General features: G+C 40.6%; 2 protein-coding genes across 16 annotated transcripts in view; both read left to right on the top strand.

Moving 5' to 3' along the window:
* Window positions 1-13548, top strand: part of LOC113027637 (uncharacterized) — an 81873-nt gene extending 68325 nt beyond the window's left edge. Inside the window, exons 1-3 of one of the 4 annotated variants that reach the window (XM_026177290.1) lie at window positions 9131-9304; window positions 10706-11717; window positions 12397-13548. In XM_026177290.1, the coding sequence (XP_026033075.1) occupies window positions 11085-11717; window positions 12397-12717 (954 nt within the window). In that variant the 5' untranslated portion in view covers window positions 9131-9304; window positions 10706-11084 and the 3' untranslated portion in view covers window positions 12718-13548. Of the gene's footprint in view, window positions 1-9130; window positions 11718-12396 lie in introns of those variants that run through there. The other 3 variants (XM_026177286.1, XM_026177289.1, XM_026177287.1) reach the window with 3 other exon arrangements.
* Window positions 1-27578, top strand: part of cacna1g (calcium channel, voltage-dependent, T type, alpha 1G subunit) — a 335496-nt gene that overhangs the window by 70113 nt on the left and 237805 nt on the right. The gene's annotated exons all lie outside the window — the stretch shown is intronic.

Below are 27578 nucleotides of genomic sequence, written 5' to 3'. Positions count from 1 at the left end.
TCTTAATTAAGTGTTGACCAAAATATCATTATCGTATGGTGTTGTGCATATGGATTGCAAATAAAATTTGAGCACCGTTATGTCACTCACTTATTAGTGATTTCCCTTTGTGAATCTTCACACTGAGCCTTTCTTGTTTTTGGAAATCAAGCGTGATGAGTGAGTGCTGAAGCTGGGAGATACTGCACACTCACAGGCAGCTGCTTGTCGGTCACACGGCAGATGCTAATGTGGACCATAACATACAGAATAAACAGCATTTTGAGTTCACTTAGACATGAAACTAACAGTTAATACCATAAATTCACCAACAGTGTTTAATGAGGTCATAGACAGGAAAATGCCCCACAGACTTCTATACAACTAGATTTCATTCTGCAACTTGGGGAATCGCCCCCTGCTGGCCACTAGAAAAAAGGCAGGTTAAAGGTAGTTCTATGCACAATCTGATATCCCAATGTCGGTGTTGTTCGTATACATAACAATAATGTTAGTCTGGGATCGACACTGACCAATGACATTGTCTGAGCATTTGTTTGCCATTAGACAAAATTTGGCTAATGCTATCACTTGCAAATAAAGATGAATAACCAAAATCTGGCTAACAGCAAACTTAACTTGATAATAAATGTATTGCATTGTATAAATTGATGAAGAATTGATTTGAAATGACGACCACTTATTCCAGGAAAGAGTTATTTTCCTTTCCCCCCCCACATGGCCAAACTATGACACCACAACCATGTGATTAATGTATTTTTGCATTAGCTATACCTCTTTGTTGTTGTCATTATCTGCAATACGGCCATAAATAACTATTTACACAATTGTATCTAATGGCAATAATGTAACAGACTATGATCAAATACAGTGAATATGCACATTTAATAAAAGTCAACGAAATCCTTCAGATTCAGAAGTTTGAGGCTGTTAAAAGAGCAGGTTGTTATTCGGTCTAAGCTAGTGTTATTTTGGCTGCTGATTGGTGCATTCCCTGCTGCCTGCTTTCTGCTCTGTGTGTGCCTATGTAAGTAGTGTGTGAGTGTCAAGCACAGGTGCGACTGGGGAAGTGAGACCATTAGCATGATAACACCATGACAGCACCGCTCCCTTCTGGGGCACATGAAGTGTCATGCTTTCTGCTTTTTCTTTGGCTAGCTTCAAGAACAACATGACTGCTGATGGAACAAATTATTTGTTTCTGGCTGAAAAAAACCTTGTCTTTGTCTTGAGTTTTCTCTCCTATATTGAGGCGTCTCTCATATAGGCACCAAGTATTTATCTAGTGATCCCTGTAGACACGTGGATATAATCAATAGAGAATCTTTCATTTGGATACTGTATACAATTCTTCACCTACAAGTGGAGATCAGCAAATTATTTCTTGTAACATCCTACCTTTGTTTTTGATTCTTCTTTCATTATTAGTCTATTCTTTCTCATCTTGACCTCCAGTTCTTTGGGGCCCACTGTCCCCAGAGAGATCAATAATTCATCCACCTTCACCTCTGAGTTGAAATAAACGACCAGAAAGTGGTGGCAGCCGAATGGCTTCCAGAAAAATGGCTTGGTGCAGACACCGCTGACCCCCTCACTGTTAACCATTTGACATCTCACTAACGCACGAGACTGGGATCACAGGATGTGATTTGTGTCATATGCACGGTCATGCTCGCTGCCCAGCTGCTGTATGAATCACGGATTAAGTGGTCGAACATAGGGCAGACTGATGGCTAATGTTACATCACAGGGACACAGTGTGGGAGGAGAGTCCTGTTTCTGTATGGCGACAAGGTATGCTTAGTTGCAGAAATGCGAGTGCGCATAAAGAGATTTGCATGTAGGAGCACTGCATGTGCTCAGACAGAAGTGAATACAACTGCAGCATCCCGTAAAAAGGTGAAACAAACCCAGACATCAGTCGTCGTGCTTCACCGGTGGAGTTTTATGGAAATCCGATGGGTAGAACACAAACCTCCAGCTAGTTATTTTTGTTCTAAGAACGCATTATCCAAAGCGATGAAGACAATTTTTGAGGTCGCTCCTGCTGGAAAATACTAGAGACGCCTGCGCGTGCCCCCTCCCTTGAAGAGTCTTTGCTCCCTTCTAATTGCTGCTTCCAAAAACGCTGCTCGCTGACAGTTTTGTAACGAGTTTGACAAAAGCTGTGGGAAGAGGGGAGGAAGTGAGGTATGAAGGAGTGAGAAGAAAGGATGGAGGGTGGGTGTAAAGACAAAAAAAATGGTTAGGTTGAATTGCAAAGACTGAATATCAATATTGTTTTCTTTCAGAGAAATACCGTCAATTTTACCCTCAATGTCTGCTGGTGCTTTAGCATCAACCTCCACTGTCAAAAGCTCTGCAGTACCCTCCTACATGAGGCACGTGGTTTTTATGTATTCATTATTATTCCCCACTGCTTTAAATACGAGCCTCCTCTACCCCACCTTACTGTACGATATACCATGACCCGAAGGATTAGCCATGCCTTCTGTTTCCAGGTGCAACCTTTAAGGAAATAGGCTATGAGAAAATCCCGCATTTATGTGTCATTTTGAGTGGTCTTCATGGGCATGCAGTAAGCTGCATATAGACTGAAACCTACTGCCAGCTTCAAATGTCATACATCACTTAATGGTGTTCTTCACCCTTATTGGTTCACCACAGGTCCCGCCCATTTGGCTTTGCCAGCAGTTGTTTTGTCCTTCAGCACTTGAAGTCACCAACTATCATTTACTCGCTATGATTTATGGTTGCCATGGTTGCTGCAAATCACTTTCAGTGTTTTTTTTGTTTGTCATGGAAAGGATGCTTTGATCATCCCCTGAAAACAGTGGACTGTGTATGAAAATGGCTGTAATTCCTCACTGATAATCATATAACTCATAATCGGGATGGCTGTGGATCAGGTGGTAGAGCAGGTCATGTGTGTGAATGTTAGTTAGGTACTCAGAAACAGTGGGGGGAATAAAATGCTTGTGTGAATGGGTGAATGCACAAGTTGTGTAAAGTGCTTTGAGTTCTCAAGATAGAGTAGAAAAGCGCTATATAAGACATAGTCCATTTGCCATTCTCTTGGAAATCATATGACTCTATCTTGAATATTTGCTCTTAGTAGCTTAGCTAGGCTACCACAATGCCAGGACACCTGGAGGACACGTTTCAGAGCCACCGTTCATTCAGTGGCTTTCAAATATGTGATGGTAAAATGGTATATATAGATATTTTAGAGTATTTCGTTAACCTACTTTTAGTATATCCCTCTTCATGGTCTAATTGATGTCCTCTACAAATGCAGAGAGCTTCCGCAAAGTCTCTCTCAAAAATCGTATGATTTTGTTTCAGATTTTTTTTTATTATTGTAGGGTCTTTACCTTACAGTATAACACCTTGATATGACTCTTGTTGTGATTAAGTGCTGAAATTGATTTAAATCAGCTCATAATCCTAACCCTATGCCATCAGAATATATGTACTTATGCTTATTGTTGGATGTCTAAAGGTTTTATCTTTGGACATTGTCAGTCTCTATATTTATTGATCTACCTCCAAGCAAAATGATTATGTTCTTCTATCTTTTCTTGACGCCTCATTTTGGAGAAACAAGGATCAAGGATCTTTGGAAATATCTGGAAACAGCCTATGAATGGACTAAATTTGGATGGTAAACATAACTTTAAGTGTAGTCATGTGACCTCCAGAGTCAAGTTGTCGCGCTCTGTTTGGCCTTGGATTGACTGGTGAAAACGGAGCTTAATGTGCCGACAGCCTGCAGGGTTTCGACCCAGTCATCAGCCTTGCTGTGTGGGAAGCTTTCATCAATGATGTCCCAGGCTGCGGCCTTGCCGTTGACTCCCACCTGCAAACTCTCACTCTGTGTAAATACCCCCGTTTTAAAACGACTGAAGGGACCAAATCAGAGCGGTGAGTAAGTAATAGAACTTGTGGGTGGTTTGGTTTTGCATGCATAGTTTTATTGAAAGAACAAACAGTACTAAGGAAAGGATCCATTACTGTGGTTTATGAATCATATGCTGATCTTCATTTCAAGCCCCAATAACTAAAGACAGACTTGTGTTTATTTGTATTTCATTCCGAATCTACTTTTAAATGGATTTTCTGTCAATTCCTTCCACTAACATGCCAGTGCCTCAAAAACATGGTCAAAACACGTGTTTTGTTTTCTCTTCTATGATTGCTGTTTTTCCCAGCATCAAGCATTCTAGGAACAAATGATATCATCACTGCTCGCAGAGCCGATCGGTTTTGTAGAGGAAGGATATACAAAACGGTTTAAATAAAGAAGTCAGCGCCCAACTGGCCAACATGGGTGGATGCAGCTAATATGATACTTAGTTCCCCGCTATCTGTGGGCGGATTTGTCAGTCATGATAACGTTACAGTGAGCTTTAGGCTACATGTTTGAAGGCTGATGCATTGGGACTGTACCGTGGCAACGCAGCAAAGGAGGCAAAACGATGTTATAATCATTATCAAAAGCTCAGTTGTCAAAGCAATTCACAAAAACATAGCAGGTGAAGGAAAAGGAGGAGGAGGAAGAGTGGGGGTGTTAATGAAAGGGCAGGGAAAAATGGCTGTAAAGGAGGAGGAGGAGAAATGGTGCTGTGTTTGGTGACTGATTACAAATTATCTTAATTACCTCCACTCCCTGGAGATGCATTAGACTTCATGTAAACAGCGGCATGGGGAATGGCTGGCTGTTCCCTCCCTCTCATCTTCAGTTGTTTTAGCCTGTACATTTTTTTCTGCTTATTAGCTCCATTCCTCCTCTCTTCTGCTCTGTTTGAGTCCACCTTTTCTTTCTTGTTGTCCTGTTCTTGTTGTACTGTTGTCCTACAGTGACTGTGTTTACGTGTATATAAGAGATATCATAAAAATCTGGAAAGAGTTTGATTGATTGTGACATGCAGCGACAGTGTCATCATTTTTAACCAGGCATCAACTATCGTGGCTGTGAGCATGCTGGCAATGAGAAAAGATGAAAATTTATTTAAGTCCAACTTGTATGTTTTTTTTTCTTTGACTTTTATTCTTCTTCTTCTTCTAGTGCACAATTTCTTGGAAATTATTTTGTACCACCAGAAATAAACAGAACTCCTTTGAGTGATTGGCAGAGCAATTTAACACTTTCTGGGTGGCACGACTGAAAGGCCTGTCCAACTATATATCAGTCCTCGCCTTTATAATGGCCCATAAAGTAAGGTAGTGACGGGAAAAAACGCTGTTCAACCATGTTAACAGTGTTGATTTTGCCTATTTTCTAGGCTCTAGTCGTATGCTCAATTCCAAGTCTATATTTTTATAAATGTTTCTTTTGATTGGCTGCTTTAGATCAGCGTTCCCCAACCCCTGGGCCACGGACTGGTCAGCGAGGGTGTGAAATTCATGGTTTTCAGGGTTTTTATCGGTTTTTAGTATTTTTTTTATCGTTTTTATTGTTAACTCTGTTTCCCTGGTTCTTTTCCTGTGTATTATGAATAAATCTTCTTTTTTGGTACTGGTACTGGTTTTATTTTGTTGTACAGTGGTCCCTCATTTATCTTATTTATGATAAGTGAAATCCGTGAAGAAGCCAACTTTATTTTTTACAATTATTATAGATGTTTTAAGGCTGTAAAACCCTTCACTACACACTTTATACACTTTTCTCAGACAGGCATGAACATTTTCAAACTTTTCTCTCTTGTTTAAATGCTCTCAATGTTAAAACCTTGTAGATATATAAGTGCAGTATTATAGAATGAAACCAGGTGATAAAAAAATAAAATAAGAAATAAAATAAATAAACCAGGCGATAGAAGATTTATGTAAATGTGACAAGCTGAACGCATTCTGTACTGTACAGGAGACACGACATGAGATTAATTGACAATGGTCTACAGCCAATCGGGACGCAGAACACAATGTGCTGTAAAAAAAAAAAAAAAAAAAGCATACAAAATTGCACAAAAAAAATTCGCTTAACAGCACGTCCGCGAAAGGTGAAGCGCGATATAGCAAGGGATGGCTGCATTTATCCTCGACACCTTAAAGGCCGAGAGATTCTGAATCTCATCTCTGATTTTTGCGGATGATGTGGTTCTGTTGGCTTCATCGGGTGAGGGCCTCCAGCTCGCACTGGAGCGGTTCGCAGCCGAGTGTAACGCAGCGGGAATGAGGATCAGCACCTCCAAATCTGAGGCCATGGTTCTCAGCCGGAAAAGGGTGGAGTGCCCACTCCGGGTCGGGGATGAGTTCCTGCCCCAAGTGGAGGAGTTCAAGTATCTCGGGGTCTTGTTCGCGAGTGATGGGAGAAGGGAGCTGGAGATCGACAGACGGATTGGGGCTGCGGCTGCAGTAATGCGGACGCTGCACCGGTCAGTCGTGGTGAAGAGGGAGCTGAGTGTAAAAGCGAAGCTCTCAATTTACCGGTCGATCTACGTCCCTACCCTCACCTATGGCCACGAGCTGTGGGTAGTGACCGAAAGAACGAGATCGCGGATACAAGCGGCGGAAATGAGCTTCCTCCGAAGGGTGGCTGGCCTCTCCCTTAGAGATAGGGTGAGAAGTTCGGCCATCCGGGAGGGGCTTAGAGTAGAGCAGCTGCTGCTCCACATCGAAAGGAGCCAGCTGAGGTGGTTCGGGCATCTGGCAAGGATGCCCCCTGGGCGCCTCCTGGGCGAGGTGTTCCAGGCATGTCCCACCGGGAGGAGGCCCCGGGGCAGACCCAGGACACGCTGGAGAGATTATATCTCTCGGCTGGCCTGGGAACGCCTTGGTATTCCCCCGGACAAGCTGGAGGAGGTGGCTGGGGAGAGGGAGGTCTGGACCTCTTTGCTTAGGCTGCTACCCCCGCGACCCGACCTCGGATAAGCGGATGAAGATGGATGGATGGATGGATGGACCTTAAAGGCCGGTCTGTTACAATATTGTCGAACATCAACCGGTCCATGGCGCAAAAAAGGTTGGGGACTGCTGCTTTAGAACATTTGAAAAGCAGTCAAGTATAGCTTCGCTGCTCACAGCCTAAACTGTTTCACCAAGAGATTTACAAAAATTGAGCAATTAGAGCAGTCTAACATTTTTACTTGTACATATTCTGGCCTTATTGTTTAAGGCTTTAGCCATTTTCAATGTGAGCAAATAAGTAATCAGCTCACTTTAAAGCTGAATTTGTTATTCAAGGCCTTTATTTACAATGACTCATGTGCAGGCGGCTTTCACTTTTTACTCTGATGCTGAAATACAAGTTTTAAACATGATCATTTTCAGGCAAGGTCTGGAGCTACAAGGACCATCCCTTTTTATACAATTTCTAAGCAGATTTATAGGCAATTGCGACTGGAAATTGCATATAATGATATCCTCAGGAAGCGAGAGTCATCACGTCTGTGTATTCAGATTTGAATAGAGTTATTATTCGGAGTGAGCTGCTGCTGCTCCTTCTGCTGCTGCTTCAAGTGTTGACCACGTAGATAAATTGAAAAATTACACCTCACAAAGTCTTTATTCCTTCTTTCAGCTCTCTCCTCACAGCTTTAAAATACCACGTACCTATGGAGCCGTGTCAAAAATCGCTGTTTTCTGCCTGTGCCATCCTCTAGCTCTACTGTTCTCTGTTATTTTCCCTTTAATGAGCTGTAAATTGAGATCTCAGACACTACTCATCACCGCTTTGTGTCATCGCTGACAGCTGTAATTTCTTTCCATGCATAAAATGTGACATGTTGGATCATGAGCGATAAGTAGTGTACGTTACCAAAAAGATTTGCAGTGCTAAATAATAAATAAGGAATAATTGAAGACACTAAGGAAGTATCTCGGTAATGCATTGTTCCAGAACGTCTTCTGTTTTTTAGATTCTCCAGATCGACCAGAATGACAAACATCAGTTTTATATTCTCTAACTGGATACTCTGATGATACCTGTTGTAATATGAAAAGTAGCAGCAGTAGCTTCTATTTAAATCTCTATGGACATATAAAAGACTAATAATCAGACCCAATCTTAACTTAAAGAACTCATAGTACCGAATCACCCCAATGAAGCACTTCGATCAGTCTGCTGGCTTTCTTGTGGTTCCCTAGATATTTAAGAGTAGAATGGGAGGAAGAGCCATCAGCTCCCAGTTTGGATTCGGGAGACAGACACCTGGTCTACTTTTAAGGTTAGTCTTAAGATTAGTCTTAAAATTAGTCTGGATCAGTTAACCCTAAACACTACAGTAGGCCTAGGCTGTTGGGAGCTTCCCATGATGCACTGATAATTTCTTCTTCACTCACCTCTTTTCACTCTGTGTTTATAAATAACTCTGCATTTAATAAAAAGCTATTATGGATCTCTGACTCTTGTCTTTTGCTTTGTCTCCCTGAGCTGTCTTCCACTTCCTGTTAAAAGGGAGTTTTTCCGTCCCACTGTCACTAAATGCTTGTCTAAACAGGAGGTTGTCTGATTGTTGGGTTTTATTGTAGAGCCTTTATTTTGAAATATAAAGCACCTTAAGGTGACTGTTGTTGCAATTTGATGTTATGTAAAACTGAATTGAATTCTGCTGATTCTACTAACTCTGTGACCTCTTATATCAGTTTCAGTTTTCAGTTTTATTTGTCATATGCAAGTTAGCACAGGGTCAACATCGCAATGAAATGTATTTGACAAGCAGAAGACAGTCACTCAGCAGAATGGTACAGTAGAAGAAAAAATAATAATAACAAAAATAAACAGAAAAATAGTAAAGAGCAAAATATTAATAAGATGTAGTAAAAAAAACAACAACAACAACAAAAAACCCCCAAAAAACCCCTTTTGTACTGTTCAGTTTGAACTGCTGCTCATTCCTGTGCAATATCCCCCCCCCCCCCCCCCTTTTTTTTAAATGCCTTATATCACATATAAGGCATTTGTACGGAAGAGGATTAGGGCCACAGGAAAAAAAAAAAAAAGAATTCTGACTTTAATCTCAGAATTCTGACTTTATTCTCAGAATTCTGACTTTTTTCTCAGAATTCTGACTTTAATCTCAGAATTCTGAGAATAAAGTCAGAATTCTGACTTTAATCTCAGAATTCTGACTTTTTTCTCAGAATTCTGACTTTATTCTCAGAATTCTGAGATTAAAGTCAGAATTCTGACTTTAATCTCAGAATTTTGAGGTGGGCACCTGCAGGCTTCCAGCTTCGGTGACAGCGATGTGTCCAGTTTGGCAGGTGGAGAACTAATTCACTAAATATGGTGGATATAAGTGACTTTTTGCGTGGCCGAGGGGTCCCCGAAGATGCTATTTTATTAATGGAAGAGCAGAAGGTGAGTAACAAAAAAGAGAAATAGTTTGGTGTCTCCTATTTTTACAGGAAAACAGTTACGGTACAGTTACGGTTAGCTGTTAGCATGCTTGTTAGCTTATAACGTTATATAGGAATGAACGTGTTTCACAATGTTACAGTATACTAGGTGAATTGACGTTTTAACTGTTGTTGATCGCAGGATCATCCCAGATGGGTTCGTTGCATTTTATTTTATTGTTCTACTATTTCAGAGTTTTTCAAGGCAGTTAAGCGGAGCTGTGTTACAGATGCTAGCCGCCTGCCAATATCACTGATATATTTGATGTGTACAAGTAAGTTACACTTAGTACAGCGGAGGAGAGAAGCTGTAATGAATGTTTATGCGGATATTTCACTCAGAAAAATGGGTGGCGTTCATACACAGCCACCGACACAGCCCCGGTTGTTGTTCTGACGGTGGCCGACTGACGATCCCCTCACAACATGTTAGCTAACACAAACTAATGTAGTGCATGTAACTGTGTATACGTTAGTGGTACAGTGTCGGAAGAAATGAGCAAACTGTTTATAATGTCAGAATGACATCATCTTTCTCCTATATATAAAAGTGCTGGCTGAGGAGCGCTGCCGGGTTGAACTTTGACCTCGGAGTGACGTGACGTTTGTTCGCACAACCAATAGAAGTGCAGAAAGTCGCAAATCAGGCATATTGTTCGCATAAACACAAAAATAAATAACGAAATAATCCCGATATTGTGCCAAAGACTGATTTACAATGTTACTTTGTGTTCTATGTGTAATACCTTTGCTTAAATGACTAAATGGACTGTGTATTTATGACTCTGCGTTATAGTCTTACATACATAAGTAACATTCATATGTACAGATAAAAATGTACAGAGCTATGTACACAAGCGTGTACACAAAAGTCTACTGCTGATCGAGCTGCTCAGTGGTCGTGCAGTCTCATGCAGAGAGCGTGGAGGTGTTGTCCATGGTGGATGTTAGCTTAGACAACATCCTCTCCTCCCCAGTCTGCTCAGTGGACTTTAGCAGACCGCTAAAGCTGGCCCTCCCGACCAGTTTGTTAAGTTTCCCCCTGTCCCTCTCTGCCATTCCACCACTCCAGCAGACCACAACATAAAAGACAGCAGATGCCACCACAGTGTCGTAGAACATCCTTAGAAGACGTACTACCTACATCATAACCAGAGGATTTATTATTTACTGAAAGGCTATGCCTTAGTTTGCTTCTTTCATTATTGTGTTTCGCCCTGCATAAAATAGATAGCTTTTCTGATAACTACAGTCAATACTCTCCTACTGGCATTAGCGGTGACCTAAGAGGCTTAACTGTAATATTGCTTTGCAGTGTAAATGTTGCAGAAAATGACTGTCTTTTCTTTCTTCCTGTGTGCAGATTGACTGTGACGTCATAGCGCTGATGGATGACGCAACTTTGGCAAACTACATTCCCTCGTACGGAGACCGAATTGCCGTCTTCATTTTCTGCAAAAGCAAGCAACCACTGTCAAAAAGAAAACTAGGACTTCTGCAAAAAGTTCACCTCTCAAAGTGAGAGAAACAGTGGCTGACATGTCAGATTTGGATGACTTAATAAGACTGTATTTCAGACTTTCTTTCAGTAACAAAGAAATACTTTCAATTTTAGCACATATAGTCATCAGACAATTATAAGTGTTCGAACTCTAAAGAGAATTTGTAAAAGACTTGGGCTTTTTAGAAGGAAGAATCAATCAAACTTGGAGGAAGTGCTAGCCTTTGTCCAACAAGAGATCATGACAAATGGACAGATGCAAGGTTATCGTTGGCTACATCTACGTGCAATTCAACATGGATTTGTGGTGTCACAAGATACTGTAAGATGCATAATCAAATTGCTTGACCCTCAAGGTGTGGAACTGAGACGAGCTCGACGGTTGAGAAGACGACAGTACAGCTGCAGAGGGCCAAATGCTCTCTGGCACATGGATGGCTATGACAAGTTGAAACCATATGGTATTGCTATCAGTGGCTGCATAGATGGTTTTAGCCGCTATGTTTTATGGATGGAGGCTTATACTACAAACAGTGACCCTAAATTGATTGCAAGTTATTTTCTGAAAACAGTTTCATGCATCAGCGGATGTCCAGAAAGGTTACGTGCTGACCGAGGTACCGAAAATGGTTGTGTCGAACAAATGCAGATGTTTTTACGGAGAAACCACACAGACAGTTTTGCAGGTGAGAAAAGTTTCCTTTACGGAAGAAGTACGGCCAACCAACGTATAGAAGGATGGTGGGCTACCCTACGCAAACAGAGTGCACAATTTTGGATGAACTTATTTCAAACTTTTCAGGATGATGGCCACTTCACAGGGGATTTTTTGGACAAAAGTCTTATCCAGTTCTGCTTTCTCAATCTTATTCAGGTAAAAGCATGTGCTCATGCTATGTAATGTCTTAGCTGCATAAATAGAAAATATAAATATGGTTAGAACATTTTTTTTCTTTAAATTAAATATGAATTTTATTTCCATTTTAATATGTCTTGATGCATGCTCAATCAGCCAGGTAAGGAATGTTTTTTGACAGAACATTTCTCACACTGAAAACGCTACATCCAGATGAACAGAATCAACTTTTTGGGATTCCATTTTAATACTTTGATGGAATTGTATTCATGTTATCAGTGGAAGTAACTGCACCTTTCTCAGCACAGGTGCATGGAGCATTTTTTTTTTTTTTTTTATTGCCACATGGTTTAAATTACTATGGAGTCTGTTACCTAGTGGTCCTTTGGGCACGGTTTCAGAAAGCAATCCTATCATTTGGTTAATTCTCTATTGAAAATTTATTGTAGAATCATTGCACACTGAGTATAAAGTGTTGGGCTATCTATTCAACAGCAGAATCATGCAGCACCATTCTGTGTCCATGTGCTGTTTAGTGAAAGTGCTCTTTTGTTGTTGCTGCTTGGTTTTACATTAATTAGAGGTCAGTTTCTATGTCTGTTGATTAATGAGTTAATAAGCCTCAACTTTGGCTAAATCTACTGGTACATGGTCTGTTTCATATACCGGTACTTATATTGTGTTGTTTTTCATGTAGGATGAACTTGATGAAGTTGTGAACACATGGAACTCGCACAAAATCCGGCCAAGTGGTAGTGCAGCATCGGGTCGACCAGTAGTAATGTACTCATTTCCAGAGCTGCACAGTGCTGAGGATAGACTGAAGCCTATTTCTATGGAGGATATCACTTTGTGTATGGAAGAGTGTAGCCCAAAAGGTCAACACCCCTGTGATGAAACAGTCTTTGAACTGTGTTGTCTGCTTATGGTAGAAAATGAATGGGATGCCCCAGGAGATCCACTTGGTGCTGCGGATCTGTACATTAGGTTAAGAGAAGAAATACTGCAAAGTATTTAAGGAACTTCAGTGTGTAAATGTACAAATAAATACAAAATATTTCTCTTTATCTTGATAACGTGATTTGATAGTAGGTGCCATGTCTTACAGGTACCTTTTATGCAGGTATTTCTGCACTGCATTAAATGAAAAATGTTTTTCTACATTCACACTACCATTAAACAGAAATGTTATATATTACTTGAAGAAGCTGAATATTGTGATATTATCAATCAGTTATGAAACGCATGTCAATCCTTTTAAAAGGCCATACATTAAACTGCATTTACAAATGTTATATTTTTGATTGAATCATAAGTGGTGTAAACCTGCCTACCAGTAAATTGCAATATAAATTTCTGTGTTTTGTTGCCAGACATGTGCATAGTATATAAAATATAAACTGACCAGCTCCCTGCTCATTGTTTTCTGTATCAACCTTTACTCTTAATATTCATGGCTGGAAACCCAGGCACCAGCATATGATATGCTAAGTGCCCGGGTTATCTGTGGTATGTTTCAGCAAACCATAGTAGCATTAACAATTCTAGGTCTTGACAACAGCATGTTTCTATAAACGTATCATTGTTAATATTTAAAGTCGTTATGCCTTTTGGGGAGCTTTTAGTGCAATTATATTAAAGCAAAGCTATTATAATCATTTACCCATATGAAGATCCATCACTTAATTATTAATGTATTTCACTTCTGTTAGTTGTAAGATATTTTAGCTGGTTTTTCATGTAAAATGACCACGAATCATTGCTATACTGATTCAGTGTTAGCTGTTGTATACAAGGCTCCTTCATGATATGAATCCTAAAATTATAAGAAACATACCAAAAATATTTTGACTTTATTTGTAGTATCCCAGCAACAATGCAACAAAACAGTTCCTGCAAGTGGAACCAAGTTATTGTCCCATTAAGTGCAACATGTTTTACATTTATATTTGTGTATCTTTATGAAATATTTGAAATTAAAAATAAATGGTATTCTTCCATGTTACTGAGCTCATGTGTGGCAGTCTCTTGAATTCTGGCATGTTCAAATAGATATGGAGTTTGATGAACATATTCAAAACAACAATACAAATGTACTGTGTACAGTAACATTTTATTGGAAAAAGTTTACAAGAAACCTGTTCTTTCCAATGCCAATAACATGGCTAAAACTCATAACCGTATAAGCTGCCCTGTAACAAGAATGACTCAACTTTTAAAACAAACTTATAGATCTCATATAGTCTTGTTATGCATCAGTATACATCAGTGACTTACTGTAAAGACCATGAACACTGGCTATTGTGGTATCACATATTCCTTCAGTGTCATCTATGGTATAGAAATAAAAACAAGTGTGAATGACTGAGAACATACATGCATACAAATAAAAATGCATAATTTCTGGCAGTAACAAGACATTTTTTCAGGTGTTAAGATTAATACTATATCTGAGAACATGACAATTTGGCATTACAAAAGGATGCCTGAATAATCACAGTACTTGACCACTGCACTGAAGTGTACAGTGTTTATTTATGATCTCAGTAATCAATAACCATCTTCAAAACAGACTGAATCCTTTAAGCAGCTTGAATCAATTTGATGGATGAATAACAGGTATGCTTAGAAACAATATGACATTAAGAAAATACTGGAATTTAAAAAAATATTTTCACCAACTTTATATGGAACCTTTGTAATCAACAACAAATGCCAAACTTTGATACCTTAACCTACCTTAACTAAAAATTGCATATACTGTAAAGCAAAATGTTTTCAGACATGACAAATGCTAAAGTATAAAATTGTACTTATTCCTTTTACAATACAGTGTTGCATAACAGCATTACTTTTGCGTTATAACTATGTTCAGTTTTAGCCCTGACCTAATAAGAAAATACCATCTGAATGAATTAGTCTTTCTACTAATTACTTACAAAAGTATTTGACTGTGCTGAGCTCTCACACCACACATGGTGCATTAAAGAACGTTTAAGAGCAGTTTAATTATAGTTTATAGATCTTAAGTAATCTTTCTTCATGCTTTTGCTGAAGGTTTCTGTCTTACAGCTGGAAAGCTTGGATTTGGTGAAGACAGCTCTGGATATGGTAGTAAACAGTGTACCTGTTCGTTTTGTTTTGTGACTGTATTATGTAAAACTCAAAATGATAAAAGAAAATGAAATATTAGCCAAAACTAGACTTCTAACAGAGATGAGAAACTTCTCTCTAATTAAAAAAAGTATACTGTATAAGTTCAAAATACATAAAAATACATATTCCTAACATCTCTTTACAGTTATGCTCTAGTGTGCATGAGCAGTTCAAATGTAGCGCATTGCTGTGAGAGTCTAAACAATGTCCATCACCCAGACATTACTTTCAAGAACTGCATTAAATTCAGAACGAAAATCTGGGAAGTTTTCATAGCTGTTAGCTAGCTGCAGAACATTCCCACACGTGCGTCCGACTGGTCTTCTTGTAAACTCTGTCATATCTTGAAATTCCACATAAATACTGTTTGTTACTATAAGGTCAGATCCGGTGCAGAAACGCATAAATTTCTGAAGTTTAATGTTATCCAGCTCTCTGATGGATAACAGCATAAACAGCATGAGAGAGGTGTGGAGGGGCATGAAGACCATCACTGGATTCAGGCCAACCAACAGCAGGGGAGCTGAGGGAGGTAAGAATAGAGCCGACGAGTTGAATCTGTTTTTCAATAGATTTGACACCACAGTGTCTGCTCCCACCCCCACAACCTCACCTGCAGTCAGCCTGGAATCCAGAGCCACACCACTGTGCCAGCCTCTCTCTTCACATGTTGCCTCCTGTGAGATTCCTGACACCCCTCCCCCACCCATCACCTTCACTCAATACCAGGTTGAGATGCAAATGAGGAGACTTCACTCAGGCAAGTCTGCTGGACCAGACGGAGTGAGTCCCCTTGTCCTCAAGGCCTGTGCCCCCCAGCTGTGTGGAGTCTTTCATAAACTGTTTATGCTGAGTCTGAGTCTGCAGAGGGTCCCGGTGATGTGGAAGACATCATGCCTCGTCCCTGTACCAAAGACGCCTCGTCCCAGTGGCCCCCAGGATTACAGGCCCGTGGCACTGACCTCACACGTCATGAAGACCCTGGAAAGGCTCATCCTGGACCAGCTGCGACCCATAGTAAGACCACATCTGGATCCCCTTCAGTTCGCTTATCAGCCTCGTCTCGGAACAGAGGACGCCATCATCTACCTGCTCAATCGTGTCTACACCCATCTGGACCAGCCGGCGAGCACTGTGAGGGTCATGTTTTTTGACTTTTCCAGTGCTTTCAACACCATCAGGCCGACCCTCCTGGGTGATAAGTTAGCAGCGATGCAGGTGGATGCTTCTCTGGTGTCCTGGATTGTTGATTACCTGACAGGAAGACCACAATATGTACGTCTCCCACAGTGTGTGTCTGACAAGGTGATTAGCAACACAGGGGCACCACAGGGGACTGTCCTCTCCCCCTTCCTCTTCACCCTCTACACCACAGACTTCAGCCACTGCACAGAGACATGCCATCTTCAGAAGTTTTCTGATGACTCTGCGGTGGTTGGATGCATCAGCAGGGATGATGAGACAGAGTACCGGGCTGTGGTCGACTCCTTTGTCACGTGGTGTGAGCAGAATCATCTGCAGCTCAACGTGGCAAAGACCAAGGAACTGATCGTGGACTTCAGGAAGACCAGGAAACACTTGACCCCTGTTTCAATCCAGGGGGTCAGTGTTGACATTGTGGAGGACTATAAATACCTTGGAGTACACATTGACAATAAACTGGACTGGGCTAAAAACACCACAGCACTTTACAGGAAGGGCCAGAGTCGTCTCTATTTTTTGAGGCGACTGAGGTCCTTCAACATCTGCCAGAAAATGCTGAGGATTTTCTATGAGTCTGTGGTGGCCAGTGCGATCCTCTATGCTGTTGCATGCTGGGGGAGCAGGCTGAGGGTCGCAGATGCCAACAGACTTAATAAACTGATCCGTAAGGCCAGCAATGTTGTGGGGATGGAGCTGGACTCCCTCAAGGTGGTGTCGGAGAGGCGGATGCTGTCCAAGATAAAGACAATGTTGGATAACACCTCCCACCCACTCCATGACATGTTGGTCAGTCACAGGAGCTCGTTCAGTGAGAGACTGAGATTACCGAAAAGCACCACTGAACGACACAGGAAATCATTCCTGCCTGTGGCCATCTCCCTGTACAACGCATCCACTTAACACACTGTTTGCTGCTACAACTACACATGTTTCTTTTCCAAATATTTATTTATAAGTGACTTATGTATGTATGTATGTATATATATGTATATATTGTACTATTCTTAGTTAGCGTATTGTCTGTCTTGTCTTAATGTTGGTTTAAAATGGAGCACTGTAACAAAAAATAATTTCCCCCAGGGATCAATAAAGTATTCTGATTCTGATTCTGATTCTGATTCTGATGAATCTTTTGAGATGATTTTTCACTTCTTTTTGTTGTGGAGTCAAATCCACAGCAAATTTCAGCAGCTGGCACACTTTTTTTGAAGTTGGTTGCAGTTCAGAGAATAACTTGGTCAGTCCCTCCGGACTGAGGGAGATATGGGGGTCGATGATCTCCCGCCAGCAGTCAATAACAAACATTGGTTTTTGGACAAGCTCTTTGTGTGCTATTTCATCAAGGATTGTAGGTAGAGTCTCAGCAGTGATTCTTTTTCTACAGCCATAACTGTCAAGAATTTCCACAAGATCATCCAAGTCAACTGCAGAGAAATCTTTTACTGCTTCCATCAAAACATCACATTCTTGGCTGCTGACAAACTGTAGAAAGTGTGCTTTAAGATCACTGTAAACACCACTGAAAAGCACTTGTTCCATAAAAGGGATTGCAAGTTTATTTGGAAAATACTGACATTCTTGGTAACCTTTCAGGAGTATTCGCCCAACTGCCTTCCATTTTTCAGCAGGAAAATCATGGCGAATGAATGGCACTTTAATGGTTGCACCTAGGGTGCATCGCTCATAAAATTCATGCCAGAAGCATGTGAGTACATCTCTTAGTATTCCTGATCCAGTGCCTGGTTCTTCTGTGTTGTCTGGAAGTATGCGCTTCACATTCAGTGTTTTGGTCAAAATCTCCTCATCAGAGAAAGCAGTAATCATGTCATGTAAAGTGTCAGTATGACGTATGGTGATTGTTATTATGTTCTCTGAATTAGGTGGACTGAGGGGTACAAGAAAACCCTCATAGACTAATGTGTCTTCTGTATCTTCTTCAGCATCAAAAATTGGACCAAAAGTAATTTCTGGATCATCTAAAATTTCTGAACCAGCGATGACTTCATCAAAATTACCCCTGACTTCCCCCACTTGCAATGGATTAATATCACTGCCACTGCTTTCTGAGACAAACACCACTTCAGATGTCTCGCTGGCATCTTCTTCAGGATCTTTTGGTTTTGTTGCAATGTAGAAGCGTAACATTGTCAGTCTCGCTGCCTCATACATATTGCCAATAGACTGGCAGGTATCATCAGTAAGGTGGTTCTGTTTAAAGTCCCAAACCTCAAACTCAAAATCTGTTTCACATCCCTTAGGAGATATGCCATTAGGAAAAAAAAGTTTCTTTCCTTCCTGAAGAATATCTTTTAATCCAGCATCAGTGGCCATTTGAATTTTTCTAGTGCCACCTCCCTGCTTCGCTCTCACCTGTTTGGCTATTTTTCCATCACAATGTATCCATCCTATCTCAACATTGCGTGTTGCTTTTTGCTTCTTTGTCTGTCTTATTCCTGCATCTGTATGTGAAGTGTTCTCCTTTGGACTTTCTTTTCTGGTTTTCATTTTCTCACGAAGTTTTTGCAGAAGTCCTAGTTTTCTTTTTGACAGTGGTTGCTTGCTTTTGCAGAAATTGAAGACGGCAATTCGGTCTCCGTACGAGGGAATGTAGTTTGCCAAAGTTGCGTCATCCATCAGCGCTATGACGTCACAGTCAATCTGCACACAGGAAGAAAGAAAAGACAGTCATTTTCTGCAACATTTACACTGCAAAGCAATATTACAGTTAAGCCTCTTAGGTCACCGCTAATGCCAGTAGGAGAGTATTGACTGTAGTTATCAGAAAAGCTATCTATTTTATGCAGGGCGAAACACAATAATGAAAGAAGCAAACTAAGGCATAGCCTTTCAGTAAATAATAAATCCTCTGGTTATGATGTAGGTAGTACGTCTTCTAAGGATGTTCTACGACACTGTGGTGGCGTCTGCTGTCTTTTATGTTGTGGTCTGCTGGAGTGGTGGAATGGCAGAGAGGGACAGGGGGAAACTTAACAAACTGGTCGGGAGGGCCAGCTTTAGCGGTCTGCTAAAGTCCACTGAGCAGACTGGGGAGGAGAGGATGTTGTCTAAGCTAACATCCACCATGGACAACACCTCCACGCTCTCTGCATGAGACTGCACGACCACTGAGCAGCTCGATCAGCAGTAGACTTTTGTGTACACGCTTGTGTACATAGCTCTGTACATTTTTATCTGTACATATGAATGTTACTTATGTATGTAAGACTATAACGCAGAGTCATAAATACACAGTCCATTTAGTCATTTAAGCAAAGGTATTACACATAGAACACAAAGTAACATTGTAAATCAGTCTTTGGCACAATATCGGGATTATTTCGTTATTTATTTTTGTGTTTATGCGAACAATATGCCTGATTTGCGACTTTCTGCACTTCTATTGGTTGTGCGAACAAACGTCACGTCACTCCGAGGTCAAAGTTCAACCCGGCAGCGCTCCTCAGCCAGCACTTTTATATATAGGAGAAAGATGATGTCATTCTGACATTATAAACAGTTTGCTCATTTCTTCCGACACTGTACCACTAACGTATACACAGTTACATGCACTACATTAGTTTGTGTTAGCTAACATGTTGTGAGGGGATCGTCAGTCGGCCACCGTCAGAACAACAACCGGGGCTGTGTCGGTGGCTGTGTATGAACGCCACCCATTTTTCTGAGTGAAATATCCGCATAAACATTCATTACAGCTTCTCTCCTCCGCTGTACTAAGTGTAACTTACTTGTACACATCAAATATATCAGTGATATTGGCAGGCGGCTAGCATCTGTAACACAGCTCCGCTTAACTGCCTTGAAAAACTCTGAAATAGTAGAACAATAAAATAAAATGCAACGAACCCATCTGGGATGATCCTGCGATCAACAACAGTTAAAACGTCAATTCACCTAGTATACTGTAACATTGTGAAACACGTTCATTCCTATATAACATTATAAGCTAACAAGCATGCTAACAGCTAACCGTAACTGTACCGTAACTGTTTTCCTGTAAAAATAGGAGACACCAAACTATTTCTCTTTTTTGTTACTCACCTTCTGCTCTTCCATTAATAAAATAGCATCTTCGGGGACCCCTCGGCCACGCAAAAAGTCACTTATATCCACCATATTTAGTGAATTAGTTCTCCACCTGCCAAACTGGACACATCGCTGTCACCGAAGCTGGAAGCCTGCAGGTGCCCACCTCAAAATTCTGAGATTAAAGTCAGAATTCTGACTTTAATCTCAGAATTCTGACTTTAATCTCAGAATTCTGAGAATAAAGTCAGAATTCTGAGAAAAAAGTCAGAATTCTGAGAATAAAGTCAGAATTCTGAGAAAAAAGTCAGAATTCTGACTTTAATCTCAGAATTCTGAGAATAAAGTCAGAATTCTGACTTTAATCTCAGAATTCTGAGAATAAAGTCAGAATTCTGACTTTAATCTCAGAATTCTGAGAAAAAAGTCAGAATTCTGAGAATAAAGTCAGAATTCTGAGAATAAAGTCAGAATTCTGACTTTAATCTCAGAATTCTGAGAATAAAGTCAGAATTCTGAGAAAAAAGTCAGAATTCTGAGATTAAAGTCAGAATTCTGAGAAAAAAGTCAGAATTCTGAGATTAAAGTCAGAATTCTGAGAAAAAAGTCAGAATTCTGAGAATAAAGTCAGAATTCTGAGATTAAAGTCAGAATTCTGACTTTATTCTCAGAATTCTGAGATTAAAGTCAGAATTCTGAGAAAAAAGTCAGAATTCTGAGAATAAAGTCAGAATTCTGAGATTAAAGTCAGAATTCTTTTTTTTTTCCTGTGGCCCTAATCCTCTTCCGTACATTTGTATCTGCTGTAGGAAAACTATTGTTGTTCAGCCACTGAGGGGCTGCTATACTCAGAAATAAATGGCAACGGTGTTGATACATATCCAGTTTGTACATGTGCGAAATTTCTAACTTTTCAGGAGTAGTTCAGCTTACCTGGCTGCTTCCATGACTTAAACCAGCGGTCTCCAACCTTTTTTGCGCCACGGACCGGTTTATGCCCGACAATATTTTCACGGACCGGCCTTTAGGGTGTCGCGGATAAATACAACAAAATAAAACTAGTACCGGTACCGAAAAATAGAAGAGTTATTCATAACACACATGAAAAGACCCAGGAAAACCAAGTTAACGATAAAAACGATAACAAAATAACGCTGAAAACCGATAAAAACCCTAAAAACCATACATTTCACACCTGAGCCTCAACTCTCACGGACCGGTACCAAACGACTCACGGACCGGTACCGGTCCGAGGCCCGGGGGTTGGGGACCGCTGACCTAAACCATCGTTTTTAGAGGAGAAGAGCAGTGGTAGGGGGAATAGCACAGTTTCAATCCCTTGTTCTACGACCTCGGTAATAGAGGACAATAAAGCTGATTATTCATTAAGGGAGGCCTGCACTGCGATTGGCGAGTCACTATTGTATGAACTTGCAGTGCCCCTCAGTTTCAGTCTATGATCATAAACTCTGGTTTCAAAAACAAAGATGGTGACGACTAAAATGATCCAATGGAGCTTTCAAAGGCTATATTCGTAAAACCCCTGAGATTACAATTCTCATTTGCCAGGGTGTACTTGACCAGGATAAGCACCATCTTGGATGGAGGGAGAAACTACAGAAGGGTGAACATTAAAACTCCAAACAGAAGAGCCTTGCCTGGGTCCAAACCCAGAACCCCACCACCCAGTACGCCCCAGTATTATATTTGGTGGTAAAAGACTCAGATATAATTTTACTTGTCTAGTACGATATTCCAACTAAGCTCGTCGTTGTTATGGTTGGCTCTTAATAATGCTGCACTTTGTGCTGAGCTGGGGCAATAGGCTCAATCCTTAAAATGTGCAGCTGTGTCTGTATCGCAGCGTGACCTTTGAACTAGAGAATATAGAGCATCATTAATGTGCCTTTCCATGTGCATGTGTGAATAAATATAGTGGTGTGATGGCTGAAGACAGAGGTGACGGCACATTGGAGTGTCCGGTAAATGATGGACTAATTAGCAGCGGTCCAGATCCCCTTTTACTCCCAGTTTCGCAGCTTGGCCCCGGCACTGGTTTGGTTTGTTTTTAACTCAAACTGCTCTTCTATTAATGCTTTATGTGCTACTTTTTATTCACTCTGTTTTGCATCCTACCCATTGGGATGTATGATTGTCATACTTTCCATCTTTTTCGCATTAGCGTTATGGCTCTGACCGTATGACGAGATTGCCCGAGCTCGCCAAGTTTGTGGCTGCAGCTTGAGAACGTGTGTGTGTGGGTCTGTGTGCATGTCAGTATCAATGTGTTTTACTCCTGATGTTTGATTGCCCATATTTGTGGCTTTATAGATGATCTCAGCATTGCATGCTTTGTGGGCCTGTGTTGATGTTGTGTGTGTGTGTGTGGGTGTGTGGGTGGGTGTTTGGAGCCGGCGTGAGGCAGGTTTTGGGGCCAGCGTGTTGTGGTGTAGCATGGCCTCCCTCCAAAGCCCTGTGGCTGTTGAACTTTTATGGCGAGTCAATCGCCGCACAGACCTTTCAGTCTACCCGGTGCGCGTCGCAAACACACACACACACACACACACACACACACACTGCGCACGCACACATCAGCAGCAGCCCAGCCTTCATTAGAAGTGCCACCAGTAGCCAAGCCAGCAGCTCGACACTTCAAAGAGCTCTCTCTCGCTCTCTCAGTCTCTTGTCTCTACCCTGTGCTCGTTCTCTCATTTTTGGGACTTTTCTTCCTCTTGCCACTTTCTCCACTCCACTTTACAATTCCTGTCTTTCTTCTGCCTTGCTCATTCTTCTCTTTTGCTCTCTCCAGTCCAGGGAAAACCTTTATACTTTGCTCTCTGTGATCTTTTAGAGGAATGCACCAATGAAAATCTTGCCTTGTGCTGTAAAAACTACCTGCATTTACTTGTAGGCTTCAAAGGTAGCTCTGAAAGCTTTTTGTAGCCTGCTCCTTTGTGAAGAGCAGCACCTGTCGCAACTTGGATCCAAAGCTGGTTGTGCTGGGTTGAACCAAATTCTTTTCTCATAAAATAGATGGAACTGGAGGCTGTGTGAGCTTGTCAATATCTTGATGAAAAAATAATAAAAATAATTGATTTTTGCTGTTTCACTCCTTTCTTATAACTCAGTGCAGGTTCGCCAGCATGTCTTGTAATTATATAAAAATGGAAGGTGCTCAGGTTAATAAAATATCAGTTTTGTATTAGATTACTTTGCTGTCTCTTGCCTCTAAAAATGATGTTGTGCATATAGACCAAAACTCTAATTCTTTGTAGGTTAATTAGTTAGTATATTTAGTCAGTTAATGGCTTCATTTATTTAAGAAATTTACTGGTTCCACCTGCTTAACTGTGAATGTTTTCCTTTGCTTTTGATCTTTCACTGGTTTTTAGCTATTTTATGGCATTTCTTAGACAAACAGTAGTGATCCATAATAATCTGCGTAAATGTGTCCATCAAAGTCGACCAATTTTAACATGTTTTTTCATATCATGACTCATCTACCAGGAGCAAATACACTTAAATGTCTGACTTTCTGTCACAGTCCATGGTTTTGACTCAGGGTTTGAGTTTACGACTTTGAATGTTGATAATTTTTTTCTCAATTTTTTATTCACATTTTGACTTTCATGTCTTTAAAGCTTCTTCATTCCAGTTTCTACTGGTGTTAGAATATAATTGTTCCTTAAAGTTTGATTTCCGTTTAGTCACTGTCTTTTATTTTTTTTTGTTTTGTCATTACCTTGTTTAATTTCAGCTGTGTCTTGTTACCCTGGTGTTTCCAGGTTGTACTTGGTCTCCCTTCAGTCTGTGTCCCCTTGTGTCTCTTAGTTAATGTTTTGCACTTTCTTGGATTCTCGTCCTTTTGTGCATTTTCTTCTTGTGCTTTCATACCTGAACAGAAAGGTCAGTTTTACATTCACCTGGTTTGTTTGTGAGTCTTGCACTCTCCACATCACCAATAAACTGCTTGATACAAGATCTCAGCTGAAGCTTCAGACTAATAAGGAAACATTTGCCTAATTTGGAAGCTCTATATGTATATATTCACACATATTCACATAAATATGACAAAGAGTTTTGACAGGAATCTTTGCAGTCCTGTGAAAAATTAAGTACACCCATGATTTTGTAGCTTGTAGAACCACTTTTAGCTGCAATAACTTGAAATATCATTTTTGGATGATATCGGTCTTTCACAGCATTGTAAAGGAATTTCGCCCCACTCTTCTTTATATTGGTCCAAAACAGCATTGGTTGTTGAGGTCTGGACTCAGTGACTGAGATACACATGTCCTGTGACATCAAAGTATTTCTGTTTGTACTGTCATGAACCATAAAATGTAACATGCTAACTGAGGTTTGAGATATACCTCTCGCCTTTTTGTGATTTCTCTAAGCTGTTTGTTTGACCCCTATGAAACTTTTGTAGAATACACTGTTTTTTATTGGGACAGAAAAAATATCTAATGAAGGTATTTGATGTATTTTCCTTTGGACAGACCCTAGCTTGCCTTTTCTTAAATTTCCAGGCCTTTATATGATAATTTTAGCACCTGTAGCTGAATATTTATAATTCGTGTGAAAATAAAAGCATTTTAGATTTGGATGAGCGGTCTGTTTTCCGACCCACAGTCTGTGCCAACAGGTGAGCAGTATTTGATATATTAAAAATACTTCATGTACTGTACTTATGATAATTTTCTATTTAAATTCTGTTGCTGGTAGCGGTCGACTGCATGTGGAGAGAGACACACGGCTGGAATCGGTATTGTTCAGCACAAATGGAGTAATATTCTTCAGCGTGCCAAGCAAGATAGAGTTTTCTCATATTCTCATCCTTTCATTATCTTTGTTGTGTCTTCCTCTGGTTTCTGCAGTTAAACAATCAGTAAGCACACACGCAGCACAGAGAGAGAGGGATGCCATTTCACACTCCATATATCCCAGTCTGAGGGATGCAGGGTGGTAACGGAGCATTATCAGATCCCAGATATTGATTGATTGTCACATGTATTGTTCCCAGGGAAATATAGCCCTGCTGAGGCTAGCTGCAGCTGTGCAAGAAGGTGCTATTGCAGTGAAGAAAAGTTTCACTGGGAGCTTGTAGATTATGGCCATGATTCAGCATGCACGAGGCTTTTCTGATGAATTTCTGTGCTGATTCATAGAGCAATGATTCATAGTTTTGCATGATAACAAGCCTGGAAAAACAAACAAAACTCACACACAGAAAAAACCCGCAGCAGTGATGTACTGCTGAAACTGAAGTTTGCAAATATTTCTTTATGAGTAGAGTGAAATTAAATGCATTAAAAGGAGCATGTTGCTGAAATGAAATCTCTCACCTAAATTTCTGGTGCTCGCATTGCTGGTTTGGTGTTTCACCAGTGGCCATGTGGTCTCCAGCTGTGTGTATTCCATCACAGACCAGAGGCAAAAACTGTGCCTGGCTCTGACTCAGGGAGACCCCAAATGAGCGTGTCTGCGTGTGCTTGTGTTTGTGTGTGTGTGTAGGTGCACCTAATAGGGGGTAACCCTGACATACTTTAACTTTTCAGCTCGTACCCGCTGCATCTCTTTCTCACTACAAACCTTTTCTCTCTCGCTCATGTGCTCTCTCTTGCACGCTCGTGCGCATGGGGCATTAATAATTCTGCTAATTGTGCAGAATATTTAGTCTAACGCCTGTGTCTACACGAGCAAGAGAGGGAGGAGAAAATGGCTCCCAATTAGCTCAACTTTGAAACTTTGGCCACTATTCTTGCTCTTTTTTTTTTCTAGAAAGTTTCCCCTTGCAGCCCCTAGCTAGGGGTGTGTATGTGTTGGTGTGTGTGTGTGCGTGTGTCATGAGCTTGAGGGTCTGGCACTAAGATGGCCAATTAAAACCACTGCCGGCAGCGAAGGACCAATGGGAACAGGGTGCCAATGCACTTCCCCACCGTCAATGTGGTAACGCAAACCAGATGCAGTTGGGCAGTGTGTGTGTGTGTGTGTCTGTGTGTGTGTGTTTGTCTTTGCTAAAGTCTACTGTATGTGTTTTTGCAAATACCTCTTTGCTGATACACAGTTTCTGCTTGTGCACGTAATGAAAATCTTTACCTTTTTGGAAAAGGAGTTGCAGAGCTTGCAGTTTTATTTATGTGAGAACCAAAGGGGTGCAACAAAAAAGGCTCGGATAACAAAAACATGGGATGAGAAATAAAGGTATTCCCTCTTTCTTCCCAAAGCTATCCCAAAAAGCACAACAGCCCCTGCCTCTGAAATCTCACAAACACACTGGAGCTGCGCTGGCTGACAATCAGTTCTGACGTTCATCACCTAAAACACATCATCCGTCTTTTATCCTGCGCTGACAGCTTTGAATGGTAATTTCATGCAAAGTGATGTCTTGTTATGGCTTTCTTTTAAGTTTTTCAAAGACTTTTTATTTCATCCTTTTATGCTGTTTGATCCTTTTGAAGTTTGAGTGTGAAAAGAAACCCTATTTCTAAAACTTAACAAACCTTTGTTTTGCTTCTTTTTTTTAAATTGGCTACATATAGCTTTCATTCACAGTTTTATAAGGTTCTGATCATAAACAGAATAAAAGGTGGACGCTGTGACGTCATCTACCGGTTTATGAAGTCTGGTTACCAGTCAGACGAGCTGATGATATATGATGATGATGATGGGTGGCTCTGACTGAAACGGCACACTCCTTGGTTAACAACCTGTCATTCATATCCATTGACCAGTGAGCATGTCTGAAATATAGGATGACCAGAATTTCCCAATCATACTAACAGTTTTCTACAGAGTTTGCAAAATTATAAGGATGGTTTTTACTGATATTCGGATTAGGATCATAAAAAAACAGTAAATATATTGAATTTAGATCTTAAAACCTATGGCCTAAAGATTATCATGGCCATAGTTCCATAGTGTGTTTCAAAATTTGTGCAGAAGTCCACTTAGACTGACTGCATTATATCTTTCAAACTGGTCTTGAGCAACAGCTCTCAGCTTTCTGAAGGTCTTTCAGTGTCCTTTGAATGTCTTTCAAAGAGCCTAGAGAACTTTTCCTGAATACTACTTAAAGAAACTGCAAGACAACTTGCCTAAGAGAGTGGAAGAATAAAGGTAGCCATAACAAAAGTTGAGTTTTCAAGCTTTTTGTTAGAGTCTGTTTTCGTCTTACATTCTAATTTAAGCTGTCTTGTTTCCTTGGTGTTTCCAGGTTGTACTTGTCACATATACATACTATATTCCAATTTAAGTCTGTTTTCCATTTTCTTAGACTTTTGTGCAATACGACTATTTTCAAATGTACGCAAAGTTACCGTACTTAGTACTTCCAGTACTAAGTACACGCCTGTCAGCCTCAGGATCACATCATAGCCAGTTGTGAACTTAAAAAACCTGCTAAACATCAGCATCTTAGGATCATCATTGTGAGCATGTAGCCGTGCAGAGATGAATGAGTTCAAAGTAGTT

This window comes from Astatotilapia calliptera, chromosome 8, assembly GCF_900246225.1.
Source record: "Astatotilapia calliptera chromosome 8, fAstCal1.2, whole genome shotgun sequence".
In the NCBI taxonomy this organism is placed as follows: Eukaryota; Metazoa; Chordata; class Actinopteri; order Cichliformes; family Cichlidae; genus Astatotilapia; species Astatotilapia calliptera.
This window is presented reverse-complemented; position numbering and strand designations above follow the sequence as displayed.